Source organism: Poromitra crassiceps (genome assembly GCF_964638095.1).
Source record: "Poromitra crassiceps genome assembly, chromosome: 21".
Classification (NCBI taxonomy): Eukaryota; Metazoa; Chordata; class Actinopteri; order Beryciformes; family Melamphaidae; genus Poromitra; species Poromitra crassiceps.
Window position 1 is genome coordinate 17,952,047 of NC_139638.1, and position 16,546 is coordinate 17,968,592.

General features: G+C 45.9%; 2 protein-coding genes across 2 annotated transcripts; both read right to left on the reverse strand.

The window, feature by feature from the left end:
- Window positions 1-1,442: 1,442 nt before the first annotated feature.
- nfkbil1 (nuclear factor of kappa light polypeptide gene enhancer in B-cells inhibitor-like 1) lies at window positions 1,443-5,537 on the reverse strand. The gene is made up of 4 exons (XM_083657594.1): window positions 5,210-5,537; window positions 4,716-4,828; window positions 4,406-4,517; window positions 1,443-3,046 (listed from the first exon to the last, which is right to left on the reverse strand). Exons 1-4 carry the CDS (start codon window positions 5,484-5,486, stop codon window positions 2,439-2,441), a joined length of 1,110 nt encoding a protein of 369 aa, XP_083513720.1. The 5' UTR covers window positions 5,487-5,537; the 3' UTR covers window positions 1,443-2,438.
- Window positions 5,538-13,072: 7,535 nt separating this feature from the next.
- Window positions 13,073-14,146, reverse strand: LOC310795525 (apelin receptor B-like; the record flags this gene model as incomplete). The annotated part of the gene is made up of 1 exon (XM_083657592.1): window positions 13,073-14,146. One exon carries the CDS (start codon window positions 14,144-14,146, stop codon window positions 13,073-13,075), a length of 1,074 nt encoding a protein of 357 aa, XP_083513718.1.
- Window positions 14,147-16,546: the final 2,400 nt, after the last annotated feature.

Consider the following 16,546-nt stretch of genomic DNA (forward strand, 5'->3'; position numbering starts at 1 on the left):
CATCATTGAAAGCGGGTCGACCATCTGCCCTTTCTTTGTGTGAATTGTGATAGTCTGGATTTGGGGAGACGAGATGACTGATTCAATTCAGCAGGTTTAAAATAAAATAATCTTACGGGCATCTTCCCAGAATGTGTCTACATGTGCAACGGATCAGTGACTGCACTGCCACTCACATCCAAATCCAGATGGGGATGATGTTCAATGGAATTTTTTTTATTGAGCAACTATAACATGAAGGCATATTTGTGTTCATATTTGTGTCCTATAATCTGGTTCTCCCTCTCTGTCTCACACACACACACACACACTAGCCTAATCAATGTTATGTTTAAAAGAGAAGTAAAAAAGTATTAATAAAACGATGTAGGCTAGATAGTGTAATAGGGGTCTTCAATTAGAGCCATTTTGCTTTTCACATAGGCCTAATTCCAAGGAAGATAACAAGCGTATAATCAACACAGATAACCGTTCCTACATACCGGTATTAAAAGCCAGTGGACAAAGATTATTTTACAAGGCTACGATACATTAGGAAAACTGCACGACTTTATGTGGATACTGTAATGCCACCACATGCAAAAATAAAAAGAATAGCTATATACAGTACCTCTACTATAATAATAATAAGACAATCTTTTAATAAGAGGACAATCTCTTACAATTTTATCAGTCCGTCATTTTTGTATTGTTTTTTTCCATTAAAGAACTATTTTTCTTCAATGATCTGTTACAATTGAAACAAAACCCAGCATAACCTAACCCTACATGGCAAAAGGAAAAACCTTAAAAATCCTGACAATATGCAAACACGAACAAACTGCATCGGCAGAGTAGTCTCGCTATCAGCAGAGCGATGGCCGCAAGTAAAAGCTCACCTATTTTTATTTATGAATTTAAAATCCACCTTAAAACAACGCCATTACAACTGCAACATTACTCAATTCTCATGAGTGGAGCTGATCGTATTACTGTGAAGTGTGAACTGAATAGCCTATGTTTTTTTAATCTTATGGCTTGTGTAAACCGTAGCAAATGTATTTGCATGTAGATGCTTGGAGTCGCTGCTGCCCATTCATTTTTATTGGGATACATCACTCATCATCGCCTTCCAAAGCATGCTGGGATACCTGGCGGCGGACGCCAGCGACGAGAGGAGGGGCCGATTTGAAATCGGCCAATTCGAAACGGAAAGACAGCCAATCAAGCTGGAGCTCCAAGCGACCAGCCAAGCAGCTACATATGAATAGCGCCACTCTGGTGTGCCAGACTGCTGAAATTGGTGGATTCGCTGCATTGTTTACCACCTGTGTCAACACATTTGTGACGCCATGTGGGAGATATCAGACCTGTACATTTATTCTTTGCCCTCTTGAACATACGTACATGCATCTTACTAACTACACATCTTCTTTGACACACTAAGAAAGAAAGAAATCCACTCGGTTAGATAAATAGTTTAGTAATGATGGAAACATGTTACTGTCAAAGTATAAGATTGGGAAATGTACACATTTTGTTTCATTTACAAATTCTGTGGTAAATGTGTACATTACCAACGGGGTAGAAGCCTACACATTTCCCAAGGTAGCTGCAGTACCTTGGGTAGTAGCATGTATCCCGTGGCCCGCCCATAATGGCACTGCTTTAGTTCTACAACTGATCATCTTTTCATGAGAACTTGAATCAGAATAGGATGCTGAAGTGTTCACTGATACAGGCGATGCAACTATTTTTTTTTATTCCCCGTTAGTGCTCGTTTTAATTTATTTATCCTGGTTGCTGCTCCACCCTCTGCCAATCTGGGGAGAGCCGAAACTGGCTCCATGCTTCCTCCGAGACATGGGCAGTTAGCCAGCTGCTTCTTTTCACCTGACAGGGAAAGCTTCACCGGTAGGACATAGCACGTGGGAAGATCACGCTATTCCAACGAGTTCCCCTCCCTCCGAACAGGCGCCCTGAACGACCAGAGGAGGCACCACATCAACGACCAGGATATTGCATGTTTTGGTGTGGGGTTCCTATATGAAGGAAACCCCCAGGGGGCATGGGGAGAACATGCAAACTCCACACAGAAAGGCCCTTTTTGACGACCCCACCCGGGCGGTGAGCATGCGGACGGGCACGCACTCCTTCAGCACTCACAGCGTCCCAGGTGGGAATCGACCCAGGACCTTCTAGCTGTGAGGCGACAGCGCTTACCACTGCACCACCATGCCCCCAGGCGATGCAACTATTGTTGGCGATTGTTTTCATAATTGTGGGAAGCCAAAATCTTGATCACAATTAATATTCAATTAATTGTGCAGCCCTAATCGGAGGAAGCGTGTGCTAGTCTACAACTTTTCCCAGATCGGAAGAGGGGGTGGAGCAACGACGACGGGGACAGCAAGGCAGGGGGGGGCGGGGAAGAAGGGGGGCGTGTCTCTTTCTGAGCGTTATGTCCTGAGACTCTGAGCCAGGCTGTTGAGCTCCTGCGAGAGCGCGGTGACGGTATCCAGAATCCTCCGCTTGTCCTTCTCGTCCAGCCGGGCCTCGCATCGCTGGGCGAACTTGTCCGGGTGCCACAGGGCCTGCTGCTGCCGGACCGCTTTCCGAAACGCCGGCACGTCCTTGCGGTCCACGCCGTGCAGCATCAGGACCACCATCTCCTTCACCGTGCCCTGCGGTGCCGGCCAGGGGATGTCACCGTAACTCAGCTTGGTGGCGGCGGCTGCTGCCGACGACGACGACGAGCCGCTCTGGAACGTCGCTGCGCACCTCTCGTCGTAATGACGCTTCTTGCCCTGGCGGGTCTCCTCCTCTTTGCGCGCCGCACGAGCCAGATACTCCTGGTGCTCCCTCTGCAGCTTCTCCTGCAGCTCCTTGTGGCTTTGCTCCTCCTGTTCTCTCTCTTGCCGACTCTTACTCTTCTTCTTCCATCCAGAAGACGACGCTGCCAGTCTTTGACTCTCAGCGTTCTTCTTGTCAAAATATTCTCTTCGGATACGATCGGCCCAGTCGCCGAAGTCTTGGTCGTCGTCATCCAGCGGGAGGAAATCATCGGCTGTAAGACAGAAGCAATATTACCAATCATGGTTTTGTTCAAAATCGCATGTGTTGAAGTAAGCGGTGCAGGTTTGCAGGTCGGACCCTTGTCCTCCACCCGCCCCCTCTCCCCTCACGCTGACACTAGCCACGTTCGGGATCGTTCACTGATTCACTCACTCACTATTCCCATAGTGTTTATCATATAGTGAACTATATATGGGGAATGATCAAAATGAGTTTCGGACACTAGCTGCACCGGGTATTCATGCGACGCAAGCTATCACTATCACTACTCATCACTATCACATAAACAACTGAGCTCACGAGCAGATTGAGATGTCCTCAGGTAGTATTGATGTTGCATGTTTGACTGCTAAATCCTAAATAAATCGTTTTGTCAACTATGGTGGTGCTGTCTCCTAATAGCAAGCTTTGCTGGTCAAGTAGCTCACAAGCTTGTTAGCTCGCGAGCTAACGACTTTCTTCTTCTCCTACGGTAAAGACAACCGCATTGTGGTATACTGGCGAAAACGTAGGGCACGTTCGCTGTTCACTAGAAACCGCTGTGCATTGTGGGTATTTTTTCAGTGGACTAAATAGTGAATCAAATTAACAGTTGAGAATTCGGACACTATAAAAAAAAGGCGACAGACTAAATAGTCCACTATTTTTGTCATAGGGACCGATTCCGAACAGGGCTACTGTGTTTTAGGGTTGTCAAAAGTATTGCATAGTATAGAAAAGTATCAATACAAACAAAATTAAACGGATACATTATTAATTTGCAACAGTTTCGATACCATCAGTGCTTTCTTTTAATGAAAATTGGTGGGTATCTGTTAGCCTGGGTAAACCCAGCCTCCACGTGACCTCTCTATGTGCTATCAGTCACAAGAGTAAAGTAGTAAGACTTCTTGTGACTGATAGCACATAGATAGAGGTCATGTGGAGGCTGGGTTTACCCAGGCTAGGTAGGTGTCGCTTCAACAAACATGTTCTGATGGCTAGAGCAGGGCTAATCTGCCGTCTAAATTCAAAGTTGTATCAGGCCTAGATTATGGAGAAGTGTGGGTCTGTCCGTCCATCTGTCTAACTTTATTTTTATGCCTCTCGATGTGTCGTCATCCTCCCCTTCCAGTGGAATCGAAAATGGTATCGAGTATCGATATTTTCCTGGGTATCGGTATCGAAGTAGAAATTATAGTATCGTGACATCCCTAGTGTGCGCACACGTGCGTGTTTCGAGCCGTTCTCTCCATAGCGTGCCAAAGTCTCGCCAATGAGGAAGTGAATTCTCCACTCACTTCCAGACGTTTCTTAAACTGTGCGTTTGTCACTCATAGAAGCCTTAATAAAAAGTGGATTTGAACTTTACCATCATAAACTCCAAAGGTTTCACAGAACTCGTCTTCACATTCCCCAAAGAGCTTATCCATCCACTCTTTCTCGGGGTTGGCTGCAGGTGGCTTGCTCATCTTCGCGGCCGGCTTTAAAGGACACAAGGAAATTACATGTAAATGTGAATCTGACACCCACACTGCACTCCTGACAAAGCACCATAGTAGAACATTTGTTTAGCTTGTTTCTGTTCTTAACTAGCGTCCAATATTACATGGAATTTTGTGTGGAACTGACACACCCATGGCATGCGTTTTTCCTGTGATATAGTCTTAAATTAAAATTACCTCCGTATCTTTCATCCACTTCAGCAGGTCCTCAGGTGTAACTCCAGCTTTGTTGTCTGCAGTCATAGCTGCTGGGCAGCTCTCTCTGAGAGGTACAACCAGGTCATCGTATGCTGATGAGTAAAGAACACACAAATACAAATCAAATTGAATAAATTAAAGCCCTTGTATAACTAAGTAATAAACAAATAAGATAGCTGTAACAACAATTAGCTATAGCATTAAAATGACTGATATACCTAACATACAGGATATAACTTTCTGGGTTTTTGTTGTTTCCAGACTGTTTCTTTCATATTTGTATGGTTGCTATTTGTATTCTATTTCGGTTGTGAATATTACACAGTCAGTAGGCTACTGGTAATACCAGTGGCATGTCTTCTAGTGCTCTAACTAAAGTGTTACTGGTCAATCAAAAGCAAATTAAAGTTAATCAACAGTTAACACACAGTTTCCATTCCTTATGCATCCCTGACCCTCGGTCATCTCCTCACCTCTTCTGCCGTGTTTCAGCGCCCTGTTGGCGGCGAAGTGTAGCGGCGTGTCCCCTTTGCGGTCCTGCTGGAGAGCGTCGGCTCCGTGCTTGAGCAGCAGCCGCAGCACAGCGTCGTCGCCCAGGGAGCAGGCCAGGTGCAGCGGGCTCCTCTGCTTCTTGCCATGGGAGAAGTTGACCAGGTCCAGATCCGAGTGTTTCCGCAAATACGACTTGAGCTTCAGCAAACTGCCCTCCTCCACGTACCTCCACACACGCTTCTGTCTGCTAGACGCCATGTTGTCTGTCGACCACGAACACGCATGACTCTATGGAGCTATAAATATATAACGAGCTTTGTTTTGGTTGTTTTTTGGGGGGCACTAGCCCATGCACTAGCCGAGCAGCAGCCCAACAATCTTGTTCTGCTGGTTTATAGTTCCGCAAGTAACACCGGCTAACAACAAACGTTCCGGGGAACTTTGGTTCCGGCTTTCTCGCTAGCATGGTCGCTAGGTGTCAGTATTGGACCAATACTATTGGTATTATATCAGAGAGTAGCCTATTATCTTCTTGGTAAGGTATTGAAGTAAAGTTGTGTTAATGCATTCACTGTATGTCACTGCAATACAACATACAAATGGGCCTACTTTTCATCCAATAGGCCTTACAATCCCTCTTTACAGGAACTGGGAGAGTGAACAGTTTGGCACCAGGAGCACCACACAGTGATGTTTCAGACTTCCATCTTCTATTTGCTCAGTATTCATTATGCTTTCCTCTCCTCTGTGGGTCTCTTTTCAACATGCCACCTGTCAGGAAGAGGTCATGTGAAGGGATGATCTGTGTGTGTGTGTGTGTGTGTGTGTGTGTGTGTGTGTGTGTGTGTGTGTGTGTGTGTGTGTGTGTGTGTGTGTGTGTGTGTGTGTGTGTGTGTGCGTGTGTGCGCGTGTGCGTGTGCGTGTGTGCGCGTGTGCGTGTGCGTGTGTTTGAGTTTGAGTTTTAGCCATGGTTTAGCAAGCCTCTACTGTGCAATTACAATCCACTGAACAAAACCCACTCAACATAAATCAATTAAGTTACAACTAAGCATCTGTAAAGCTGACTGTTGGAGAAGGTGCATATTTTGTGACATTTTACTGTACGCAGGCTACATAACTTCTATTTAATTCTATTTGATTGTTTATGCTACATTCCTATGCCTCTTATCATGTTTGATGTTTAGCCTATATTTGTCCATGCCTGAGTGTGAGCAACTGTAGCATGACTCAATTCCCCCTCAGGGATCAATAAAGTGATTGTGATTGTGATAAGCTCAGAGAACCTTGCAAAATCATCCAAGTCCCTTTGTGCCAAATAATAATAATATTCAAAGTCCTGAGTCTCGCTGTAATTACTAATCGGTTGCTTAAGACCAATATTTTTCTACTGTTCTGTTCTTATTGCTGCTTTTATTGAATCTCACCGATTTGCTTTGGCAACAGATACTGAAGTATTTAATGAGGCCAATAAAGCTAATTTGAATGAGAGAGAGAGAGAGAGAGAGAGAGAGAGAGATCTGTGTGTGTGTGTGTGTGTGTGTGTGTGTGTGTGTGTGTGTGTGTGTGTGTGTGTGTGTGTGTGTGTGTGTGTGTGTGTGTGTGTGTGTGTGTGTGTGTGTGTGTGTGTGTGTGTGTGTGGTGTAGCAGATTGTTGTTACAGGGACCTGCAATCTCTGATTGTGACTTCAATAACAAAGCACAGTTGCGAAGCTATTTGGTATTTGGTGTGTGTGTGTGTGTGTGTGTGTGTGTGTGTGTGTGTGTGTGCATGCGTGCGCGCGCGGGTGTGTGTGTGTGTGTGTGTGTCGCTAACAAAATCCCTCAAAATCTGCTGTTATAAGCCACCCAGTGCAGTTGAATCTGTTGTTAGCCCGTGGCTACAGTTTAAAGGCCTTCAAAACGTCGTGTTGTGCTCTCTGCACCTCACACATTCATTGAAAGAATGAATGAAAGATCTGTGCCACTGCAGCCCCTGGATCTTGTACGCTGGCTTGCATGTCTGCCCTGTGTGTGTGTGTGTGTGTGTGTGTGTGTGTGTGTGTGTGTGTGTGTGTGTGTGTGTGTGTGTGTGTGTGTGTGTGTGTGTGTGTGTGTGTGTGTGTGTGTGTGTGTGTGTGTGTGTGTGTGTGCAGCCATCTTTACCTGTGGCGCTCAAACAAGTGCAGCTGAGCCTCTGAACTGGCTCGGATGACAGGGGCTCCATTTAGGCCCGCGATGAGCCCGAGGGAGGGAAGGGTGTCCTGTTTAGCAGCGCACAATGGCGAGGATAGAGCCGGGGAATGAAGGGACACTTTGTGATCCGCGCTGAGACGCGATCAGATCCGGAGTCCCGCAAAGCGCGGCCACTTCCACTCCTGCTGCTGCTGTCGGAAACGACGTGTCCCCACTAACGATATAGCCCTCTTGTGTGAAACGCCTTTGAAATGGCAGCCAGACAGAGAGAGGTCGGAGGTCAGACTCGTCACCTCAGGTGTTTGTGTCACATGTCCACCGCGATAACTCTTGGATTTCTATAGGTGTTTGAGTTGCCAAACCCGAAGTTGGTCCCCGGGCGCTGTACGAGAAAGCGACCACTGCTCCTGGCCTGCCCCCCGGAGGAAAGGACAAGCCTGGATGGGTTAAATGCAGAGGACAAATTTCACCGGCCACCGCCAGCATGAGTGTGTGTTTGTGGCCGCATGCATGTGTTGGTGTGTTCGTGTGACAATAAAAGATGGGCTTGTCCGTCTACTAACTGACAGGTATTTTTTTGAAAGTGCCTGGTTTCCAGAGCAACTCGTTCCCAGATGGTTACGTGAAAACAAACCATCGGGCGGCGTCAGGTTAGGAATATTTTTGCTACACGCCCAACACACAACTCCAACAAGCACCCTCCTCTCCCAAGGGGTCAGGTGGAGCATGCAGATCTTGCAGGGTATGGTGTGGGGTGTGTGGGGGTGAGGTGAAGCAGAAAGATGCTTCTGAAAGACAGGATATCCCTGGACAGGAACCCCTACCTCGCCTTGCCTTTCCTGGCCTGCTGCTCACTACTCTATCCTGTCCAGTTGAGGTGGTCCAGTAGTTCTCCTCCCGGGAGGCGGGCAGGGAGCAGGGGAGCTCCGGCCCGCATGGCTGCAGGAAGCCAAGGGTCCTCCAAGACATTCCAGGGGTCATCAGGGGTCATCCTGCTCAGGCCGCGCTGCAGGTCCGGTCCGCTGGCCGCACCGCCCCGCCCCCATTGTTCAGCCACAGGAGAAAACGTGAGCACACACTTCCTCTGTCTATTTTCTGCATGAGCTGCTTTATTGGACGTCTGATTTACGACAGCTGGAAATGCACTGTCCTCCTTTCCTTTTTTTAAACGAAACAATGGCCAGTGCTATTCGTCACTCGTTGATATGCTGATGAAGGAGTCTGGGGCTCCACACCTAATAGCCTACCGAAACCTGTGTCAACGCCTATTCACCTTCGCCTTTTATTCCTATTGATGGGGCATCGTTCTGTGAACAAACATCCAATCTAGCAAAGAAAGTAACGTTTACGCAGTTCACACTGTGTGTCGTGTTTGCAAAGCACTTGTTGAGGGTCAGAAAGCTTTTTAAGGGGGGTTTGGTATCAGTCCCCCTCTGTCCAGTCTAAACAGGTCTGTTCATTTCCATATAGGACAGCTAAGGATTTTAGAAGGTGACATTGACCAGTGACACCAGGCGTGCTATTTCTCTTGTGCTGAATTTTCTTCAAAGTGAAGTATGTCATTTGAAGTCATTTGTTATAAACAAAAAACACACAAAACAAAAAACGATTAGCTAATAACGACGTTTTTGCAGTTTGTGTATTGCAGAGGTCCCCAAACTTTTCAGACCCACTAGGCCTACCACTACCAAATCAAACTTCCCATGTCCCACTTCCCACTCTGGCTACCGACTTTTTTCTCTCCATAAAAAAACACAGATTTAACCATGCAATAGCATCAGAAAGGCTAAATAGTAGTAGGCTTCTGTTGCGAGTCAGACCAAATAACCAACACAAACAGAAACATGCAAACGTCTTATTTGCCAATAGGCTGATGGCAGTCAGCAAGGCTCTGGAGTACCACCAGGTGGAGCCTCGTGGACCACCGGTGGTCCCCGGACCACAGTTTGGGAATCAATGGTGTGTTGCATTATGTGTATAGCTTATAGCATATAGCTAGCTGTTCTGTTGCAGTGTCAACAAGATTCTGCTGATGATGAAATTAGTAGCATGAGTTTGTTTCCTGTTATTGTTTTATGAAACTGTCCTTTTCCCCCGTTGCGTCAGTGTTTGCCCAGATGAAACTACTGTTGTCTTATTGCAGTGGAGGTGTTTGAAGATGTAAATGACCAATAAGAACATGTGCATCTCATGATCAAAATAAACAACGCAATGTTTTAGAGGCTGGCTGCAGCTGTGATCAGTCTGCATATTATAACAGTTTTGTTTGTCAAATGTCTCAGAGAAGAAAAATGAGACAGTTTCTACCCTGGGGATTCCCCTTGGCCAGGCTGCTTCTGACTATAGACACGCTTAATTTTCCACACTCTGTTATTACAGAGGAATGAAAACTATTTTGCGTAATCATTTTTTTGAACCATCATCTCAGACATACAAGCAACCCAGCGGGTCGAAGAAGGGTGGTAAGCTAAATCCCAGTAAATCACAAACACAGTTTAGAGGACTAATTTTCTTTGGCATAAACAAAGGTTCATACCGTGAAATCCCTGGAACATGATCACATTACCGTCATAAAACTTGAAAACCCACGGACATAATCTATCCAGATTCTCTTTCACAGTGTTCTTTGACTTTGGCGCTGACAGGTGCACGAGAAGGTGCAAAGTTCCACAAGTCGTCTTGTGAGAATAGTTTGGTTAGTTGAAATAACACTGCACACTATTTAGAAAAGTACTGTATGCTGTTTTCACTATTGAAACTATTGTTGTGTGTACAGGGCCCTGTAGTGTTCACACATTCAAGCCTAACTGTTTAATTGTCTGTGAGCTTCTGCTAGTTCTCATTATAAACAATTCTGTGTTGTAACAGTAATGAACTTTGGTCCGTGTCTCAAACTATGCCGTGTTGGGTCCTTGAGTTTGGAGAATTGGGCCTTGAAAGTCCTGAAAAGTCATTGAATTTGATGTTTAAGAAGGTGTGTTGTTATAATGAAAGTCCATAATGGTACTATTAGGTCTAGCTTTAAAATGTAGTTTTAAATGTAGCCTGTTTAAGGAAGAGTCACCTTACAGATACAGAACGAAATTGGGATTTGTGAAATTCCCACTCTGTCAAATAAATAAACTAATATCACATTTTCAGACTGAAATCAGAGATTTATTCAAATCAATTCAAATCAAAGGGGCTTCATTGGCACATTTACATTGCCAAAGCAAGTGTGGGGGAAAAAAACCCCATAGTAAACAAAGTGTAAACAGAGCTACAGTATGTAACATTGCAACATTGCAATGAACTAAATAAATATATGCAATATACACTTTTTTCTGTTAGAAATCTATTTCACAAAGATTGTGTTTACATGTCTGTGTTTTGTGTTTTGTGTCTTGACCCCGATGAGATTATGGGGTTGAGACTCAGTGATGAAGGAGGCAGAGTGAATGTGCCCGCAGCTGTTGGATTCCTTAACCCATTGATACCTGATGCAGCATTTGTGTGTGTGTATCCCTTTAAGACCGCGAACCGCGTTAACGCGGTTCGCGGTCTTAAAGGGATACACACACAAATGAGGGATATACACGCAAATGCTGCATCAGGTATCAATGGGTTAACGTTCCATGACAAGGAGTTTGTACTGTAGAAGACATCATCTGTCCAAGATCTCGAGACAGGGACGAGGCCGCTTTCCACCTCGGAGGTGTTCAGCTTAAGTCGACTGTTTCACAACACTGAAATAATGAGATGGGTCACAGCGATCCCTAAAAGTCACACTCAGCGCGCCGGGGTGTAATTGTAACTGATTTAGATATAAGCCGTCATCTCCCATTTCATCTCCCAATAATCTACTCCCAGCAGAAATGAGTAACTCGGGATTAGGAGTCCAGTCCTTCTGTCTCCCTGCTGTTGCTGATTACGTCCTGTAAGCAGCTCATTACAGCCAAATTAGTTCCTGATTGGAGTCTAACTTCAAGGTGAACAACGTATGGCGTCTGTTTGCAAAAATACTTACTTAAACTGACCACAGAGAACAGTTATTGCCTTTAGAGATCACGATTAGACTATCTGAGATGATAACTTGGGAATTAAAGAGATACACTAGATGCATAGATGCATTTGGAAAATTGGTATTCATTTAGCACAAAGTTTAGGGTGCGTCTTGAAGAGAACTCTTTACTGATCATCATCATGGTGTGTGTGTGTGAGCGGGAACTATAGAGACCAAGAAACAAACGTGGTGGAGGAGGGAAATAGAAGTCGAACATGCATTTCCTGCAGACATGTGCGCTTTGATTTGGGCCCCCCTGTGAAACAATGGCAGGGAGACTGGCTCCCCCCTCGGCAGTGCACTAAACAGGAAGAAGCACATTCACTAAATAGGAGAAAAGACATTCCAACAACAAGACTTTTTAGCGAGCGATCACAAGTCACAAACTGAGACTGAGAGAGTGAGAATCCGTTTGGTTCAAAAGCACAGCTTTTTCTTTTATTACAACTCATCGACATGAACTCAAAAGAAGAATGTGTATTCACAATATCTTTACACACATTGGTCAGTCAGTAACAAATTCATTGTCATTCGTACACGCACACACACATACACACACACACATACTAATTCCCTGACAAACGCACTCGCACTCGCATACACACACACACACACACACACACACACACACACACACACACACACACACAGACTGTCAAAGCAGTCACCTTTTAATTGGACCCGCTAACCGCCTGAAAACATTTGTCAGCTGCCATCTGTCTGTCTGTCTGGGACACTCCCTCCCCCCCCCTGTCCCATCTCACCCCTACTCCCCCCCTGTCTCACCCCCTCCCACCCTGTCCCGTCTCTCCTTACAACACTCTTATCAGACTCCAACACCTCTTGCTGACTGACACCCCTTCCACACACACACACACGCACATGCACACGCACACACACACACACACACACACACACACACACACACACACACACACACACACACACATAACACTGTTGGCTGTGGTGCAGATACAGTAATACAGATTGAGTTGGGAGCGCAGGTAGTCTGTTACATATCGCACCTCAAGTGCTTACGAATGAAAACAAGAACAGCGTGGGGCAAATTACGCACGAGCGAATACACTTCACCCTGATTGGGTGAGAGGGCTTCAGAGAGCAAATACACTTCACCCTGATTGGGTGACAGGGCATCAGAGTTCAAATACACTTCACCCTGATTGGGTGACAGGGCTTCAGAGTTCAAAGCTCCAGACTTTCGACGTCAAGTCTACAGGAGGAGACAGAGAGAAACATATGGGCACGTGGTCCATTTGAACATACATTCCATTCCTTCCAAAAAATGTCTGCTTCAGCGTTTCCTGCAGCTTGGTCCCCTTCTTGTGTTCAGAGTACGTTCAGTTCAGTTTGGCTCCAAAGCGTCCGAGTCACTGAAAGTGAGGTTTGCTGTGGTCAGACATAAACACAAGCAGAACCGTCTGGGTTCCTCAGTGGCACACAGAGCAGATGGGACTCACACCTAGTCCACAGATTCAGAGGGAAGCAGAGGTGACCCCCCCTCTGAAGACTAACCTGTGGTCATCATCCGCTGCTAAACGCTTCGATTTACCTGCATTGTTCAGGTGAAGACGAAACACACCTGTCCCCCGCCCTCCAGCGTGCCTCTGTGTCACACCTTGGTGGCCAGAGACTGCGCCTCCGTCTTCTGCGAGGACAGGGAGCTGGCGGGGCTGGCGTGCAGGGACTTCTTCAGGTGGAGCAGGCACAAGCACTGCGATCGGAAGCGCAGGTCGAAGAAGGCGTAGAGGATGGGGTTGAGGCAGCTGTTGACGTAGGCCAGGCAGGTGGCGTAGGGGTGAGCCAGGAGCAGGACGCGCAGGAACACGCAGGTGTCTGGCGCCAGCTCCAGGTAGGAGAGGGCGTCGGCGCTCTTCAGCACGTGGAAGGGCGTCCAGCAGACGGCGAACACCACCACCAGCGTGGTGATGATCTTCAGCAGCCGCCGCTTGCGCTGGTCCTCCTTGCGCAGGCTGTTGAAGTGGCGGGTGACCGTGCAGCCGATGAAGCCGTAGCACACCATCATGGCCAGGAAGGGCAGGAGGAAGCCCAGGGCCGAGGAGGAGATGCTGAGGCCGGCGATCCACAGGCTCTCCTGGTCCTTGTCCGTCACCACCAGGCTGAAGTCCATGGCGCAGGAGGTGCGGTTGCTGGCTAGGTCGTGCTTGGTGGTGCGGAAGATGAGGGTGGGGGCGGCCAGCAGACCGGAGAGCAGCCAGATCGCCGTGATGGAGGCCTGCATGTGGCCGCGGGTGCGCAGCTGGTTGCTGGTCAGAGAGTGGACGATGGCCAGGTAGCGGTCGAAGCTCATGCAGGTGAGGCAGAAGACGCTGGCGTACATGTTGAGCAGCACCACGTAGCTGCTGATCTTGCAGAGGGCCACTCCGAAGGGCCAGTGGTAGCCCAGCGCCGTGTAGACCGCCCACAGCGGCAGGGTGACCACAAACGTCAGGTCGGCCAACGCCAGGTTGCCGATGTAGACGTCGGCGGCCCGCCGCTTGCCCTGCGCTCGCCACACCGTGAAGATGACCACCCCGTTTCCGGAGAGGCCGAGGATGAAGATAAGCATGTAGAGCACTGGGATGACGGAGTACGAAGGCTCCCACTCGGAATAGTCACACATGGTGGAGTTTTCCGTCTCCTCGTACTCATAGTAGTCGTAGGGGATTGGGGTGGGCAGCTCCATCTCTTCTCGCTGAGTATCCCTTGTGTGAAGAAGCAAGCGGCTTGGTCAGAGATAGCTCCACAGTAGATGAGAGCAGTCTGAAGTCTGTTGCTACATGTGAAAACTGTGGCTCTTTATATACCAGCCAGCCCCCCTGTGGACCTCCCCCCGCTCCCTCTCCCCTCCTCCTCTCTGCACTGCACACGCCCACCACTCTTCCCATTCATTTGATATGGGCCAGATTGTCTAATGCAGTGGTTCACAAATGTTTTCACATGAGGGAACCCTACACTGACAAAGATTAGACCGCAGACTCACATTTGATAGGATTTATAGGTCCCCCATATGATAATAAGATTGATCAGAATCAGAATCTGAATTATTTTCTGACCTGCCAAGGTATGTTTTCACATACTAGGAATTTGTCTTGGTGTGGTTGGTGCTCATCTAACATTGATAAGAACAAATATACAAGACATAAACAAATAAAATATAAAGGATCTAAAGAGATTATAAAATATTATAAAGGGATTCAGATTTTAACAGATATAGATAGCATTAACAGATACAAACAGCATTAACAGAGTATAAACAAGATTGATGCTTTTAGATGTTTTATTACAGAAAGTGTATAAAACCTACTTACAGTATGAATGGAATTATAGCGAAAATAACCCCCCTTTTGGCTGGGGACCCCCTGGAACCCCCTCAAGGACCCCTGGGGGTCCCCGGACCCCCATTTGAGAACCACTGCTCTAATGCATTGGTCAATAATATAACAGGCCTAGGTGTTAAAATGAGGTTAAATACCAACAGTAATTTGTAAAGCTGTAAAATTATTTGGCTGTCATGTTTAGGCGAAATGAAACTCAAAATAGGGTACTTTTAGTAACAACGTTTTTATTATTTATTTATTTTTCTCCCTTGGTATACAGAAAACTACAACACATTATTATTTCAAAGAATACAATTTAATTCAACTTGTACACCTTGGACAGCGGCCCCTAAAGTCAAGCCTGGGCATGTCATGCTTTATGAAGTAGACAATTATAATGTCAATTCAGAGTCGTTCTGGCACTGGAGCACTCTGCTGAAATGTGAATAGGCAACACTATTTCCCTTTCAATGTTGGTTTCTTCTTGGCTGTACATGCTCCAACATGTAGGAAGCCACAACATGAAGACGTCTTCTCTAATGAACTGAGGGCCCTAAAGCTTTACTAGAAAATAATATAGCAAATAGAGTGATTGATACCCAACCGTGCAAGACTAAGAAAAAAAAAAGCCTAAAGAAATGTATTGCAGCCTTGGCTTAAGATATTAAATTGGAATTTGCGTTCCATCAACATTTTTTGAACGACAAATTGATCAAGCAAAATTTCAGAAAACAGCCAGATAATAACTTTATTTGTATAGCACTTTTCTAAAAACAATGTTTACAAAGTGATTTACATATAATAACACCCAGAGACAATTATGTAAATGTACCACAGTTAAATACATAAAATTGAGTTCTGTATTAATAATGTGTCAATGCAACAAAAATAATATAATAACACTATACTACTATCATAGTCATCATTATCATCATCATGCTTGGGTATCAGTGCATAAAAAACTAAAGAACAGCCAAAAAAACATTAAAAAAAAAAAAAATTGGACAACAATCAATTTCATTAATGGGAGACCCTAAAGATAAGAAAAACCATTGTTGTCATTTGTTCTACCTCGGGTAGAGGTATCTCAAAATCTGAGGGCCCTTTCTGCTAGACTATATACCCCCTTAGCGTGAATTATACCTTTTTTATTAATTTATTTTCTATTTGACCTTTATTTAACCAGGTTGGTCTCGTTGAGCAAGAGAGACCTGAAGCAGCACAAGGTTACAGATATATACAGTTACAACATAACATACCACCACAACATTTGCATACATTAAGCAACTAACAACCAGAAAAAGTACAACCAATTTCACATAGAAGGCAGGCAGGATTCAATCTACCATAATAATGTTACCACTTATGGGTCATATAGAGACCTGCATTTCATTTTCCTCCATGACTTTTATCCTAACTTTAAAAACTGTTTACTGAGACAAGCTCCCGCAGATTAATTGATTCTTGAAGCTCATTCCAGGGCAGAGGGGCAGACAACTGGAAGGCCTTTTTGCTGAACTCAGGCCGACTCCGAGCCTTTGGTACGGTCAGCACTCAGCAGGACTCTATTTTGAGAACGTCACCGATAATACTGTAGCCGTTTTCCCGCAAGGTAATGAGTGAGGTGGGAGCTGTCGCAGTATGGCCTTATAAATGAAGAGGTACCAGTGACTCAACCAGCACAAGGTTAAGGTGGGCCATCCTACAGGGAGGTGTTCCAGGCATGTCCAGCTGGGGAGGTGGCCACACATCTCCACACTGGCCCG

Coding starts and splice junctions, on each gene's coding strand:
- nfkbil1 (XM_083657594.1), bottom strand. CDS start 5,486: ATGGCGTCTAGCAGACAGAAGCGTGTGTGGAGGTACGTGGAGGAGGGC. Junction 4,829..5,209: donor GCTGAAACACGGCAGAAGAG/GTGAGGAGATGA, acceptor TTTACTCATCAG/CATACGATGACCTGGTTGTA. Junction 3,047..4,405: donor AACCTTTGGAGTTTATGATG/GTAAAGTTCAAA, acceptor TCTGTCTTACAG/CCGATGATTTCCTCCCGCTG.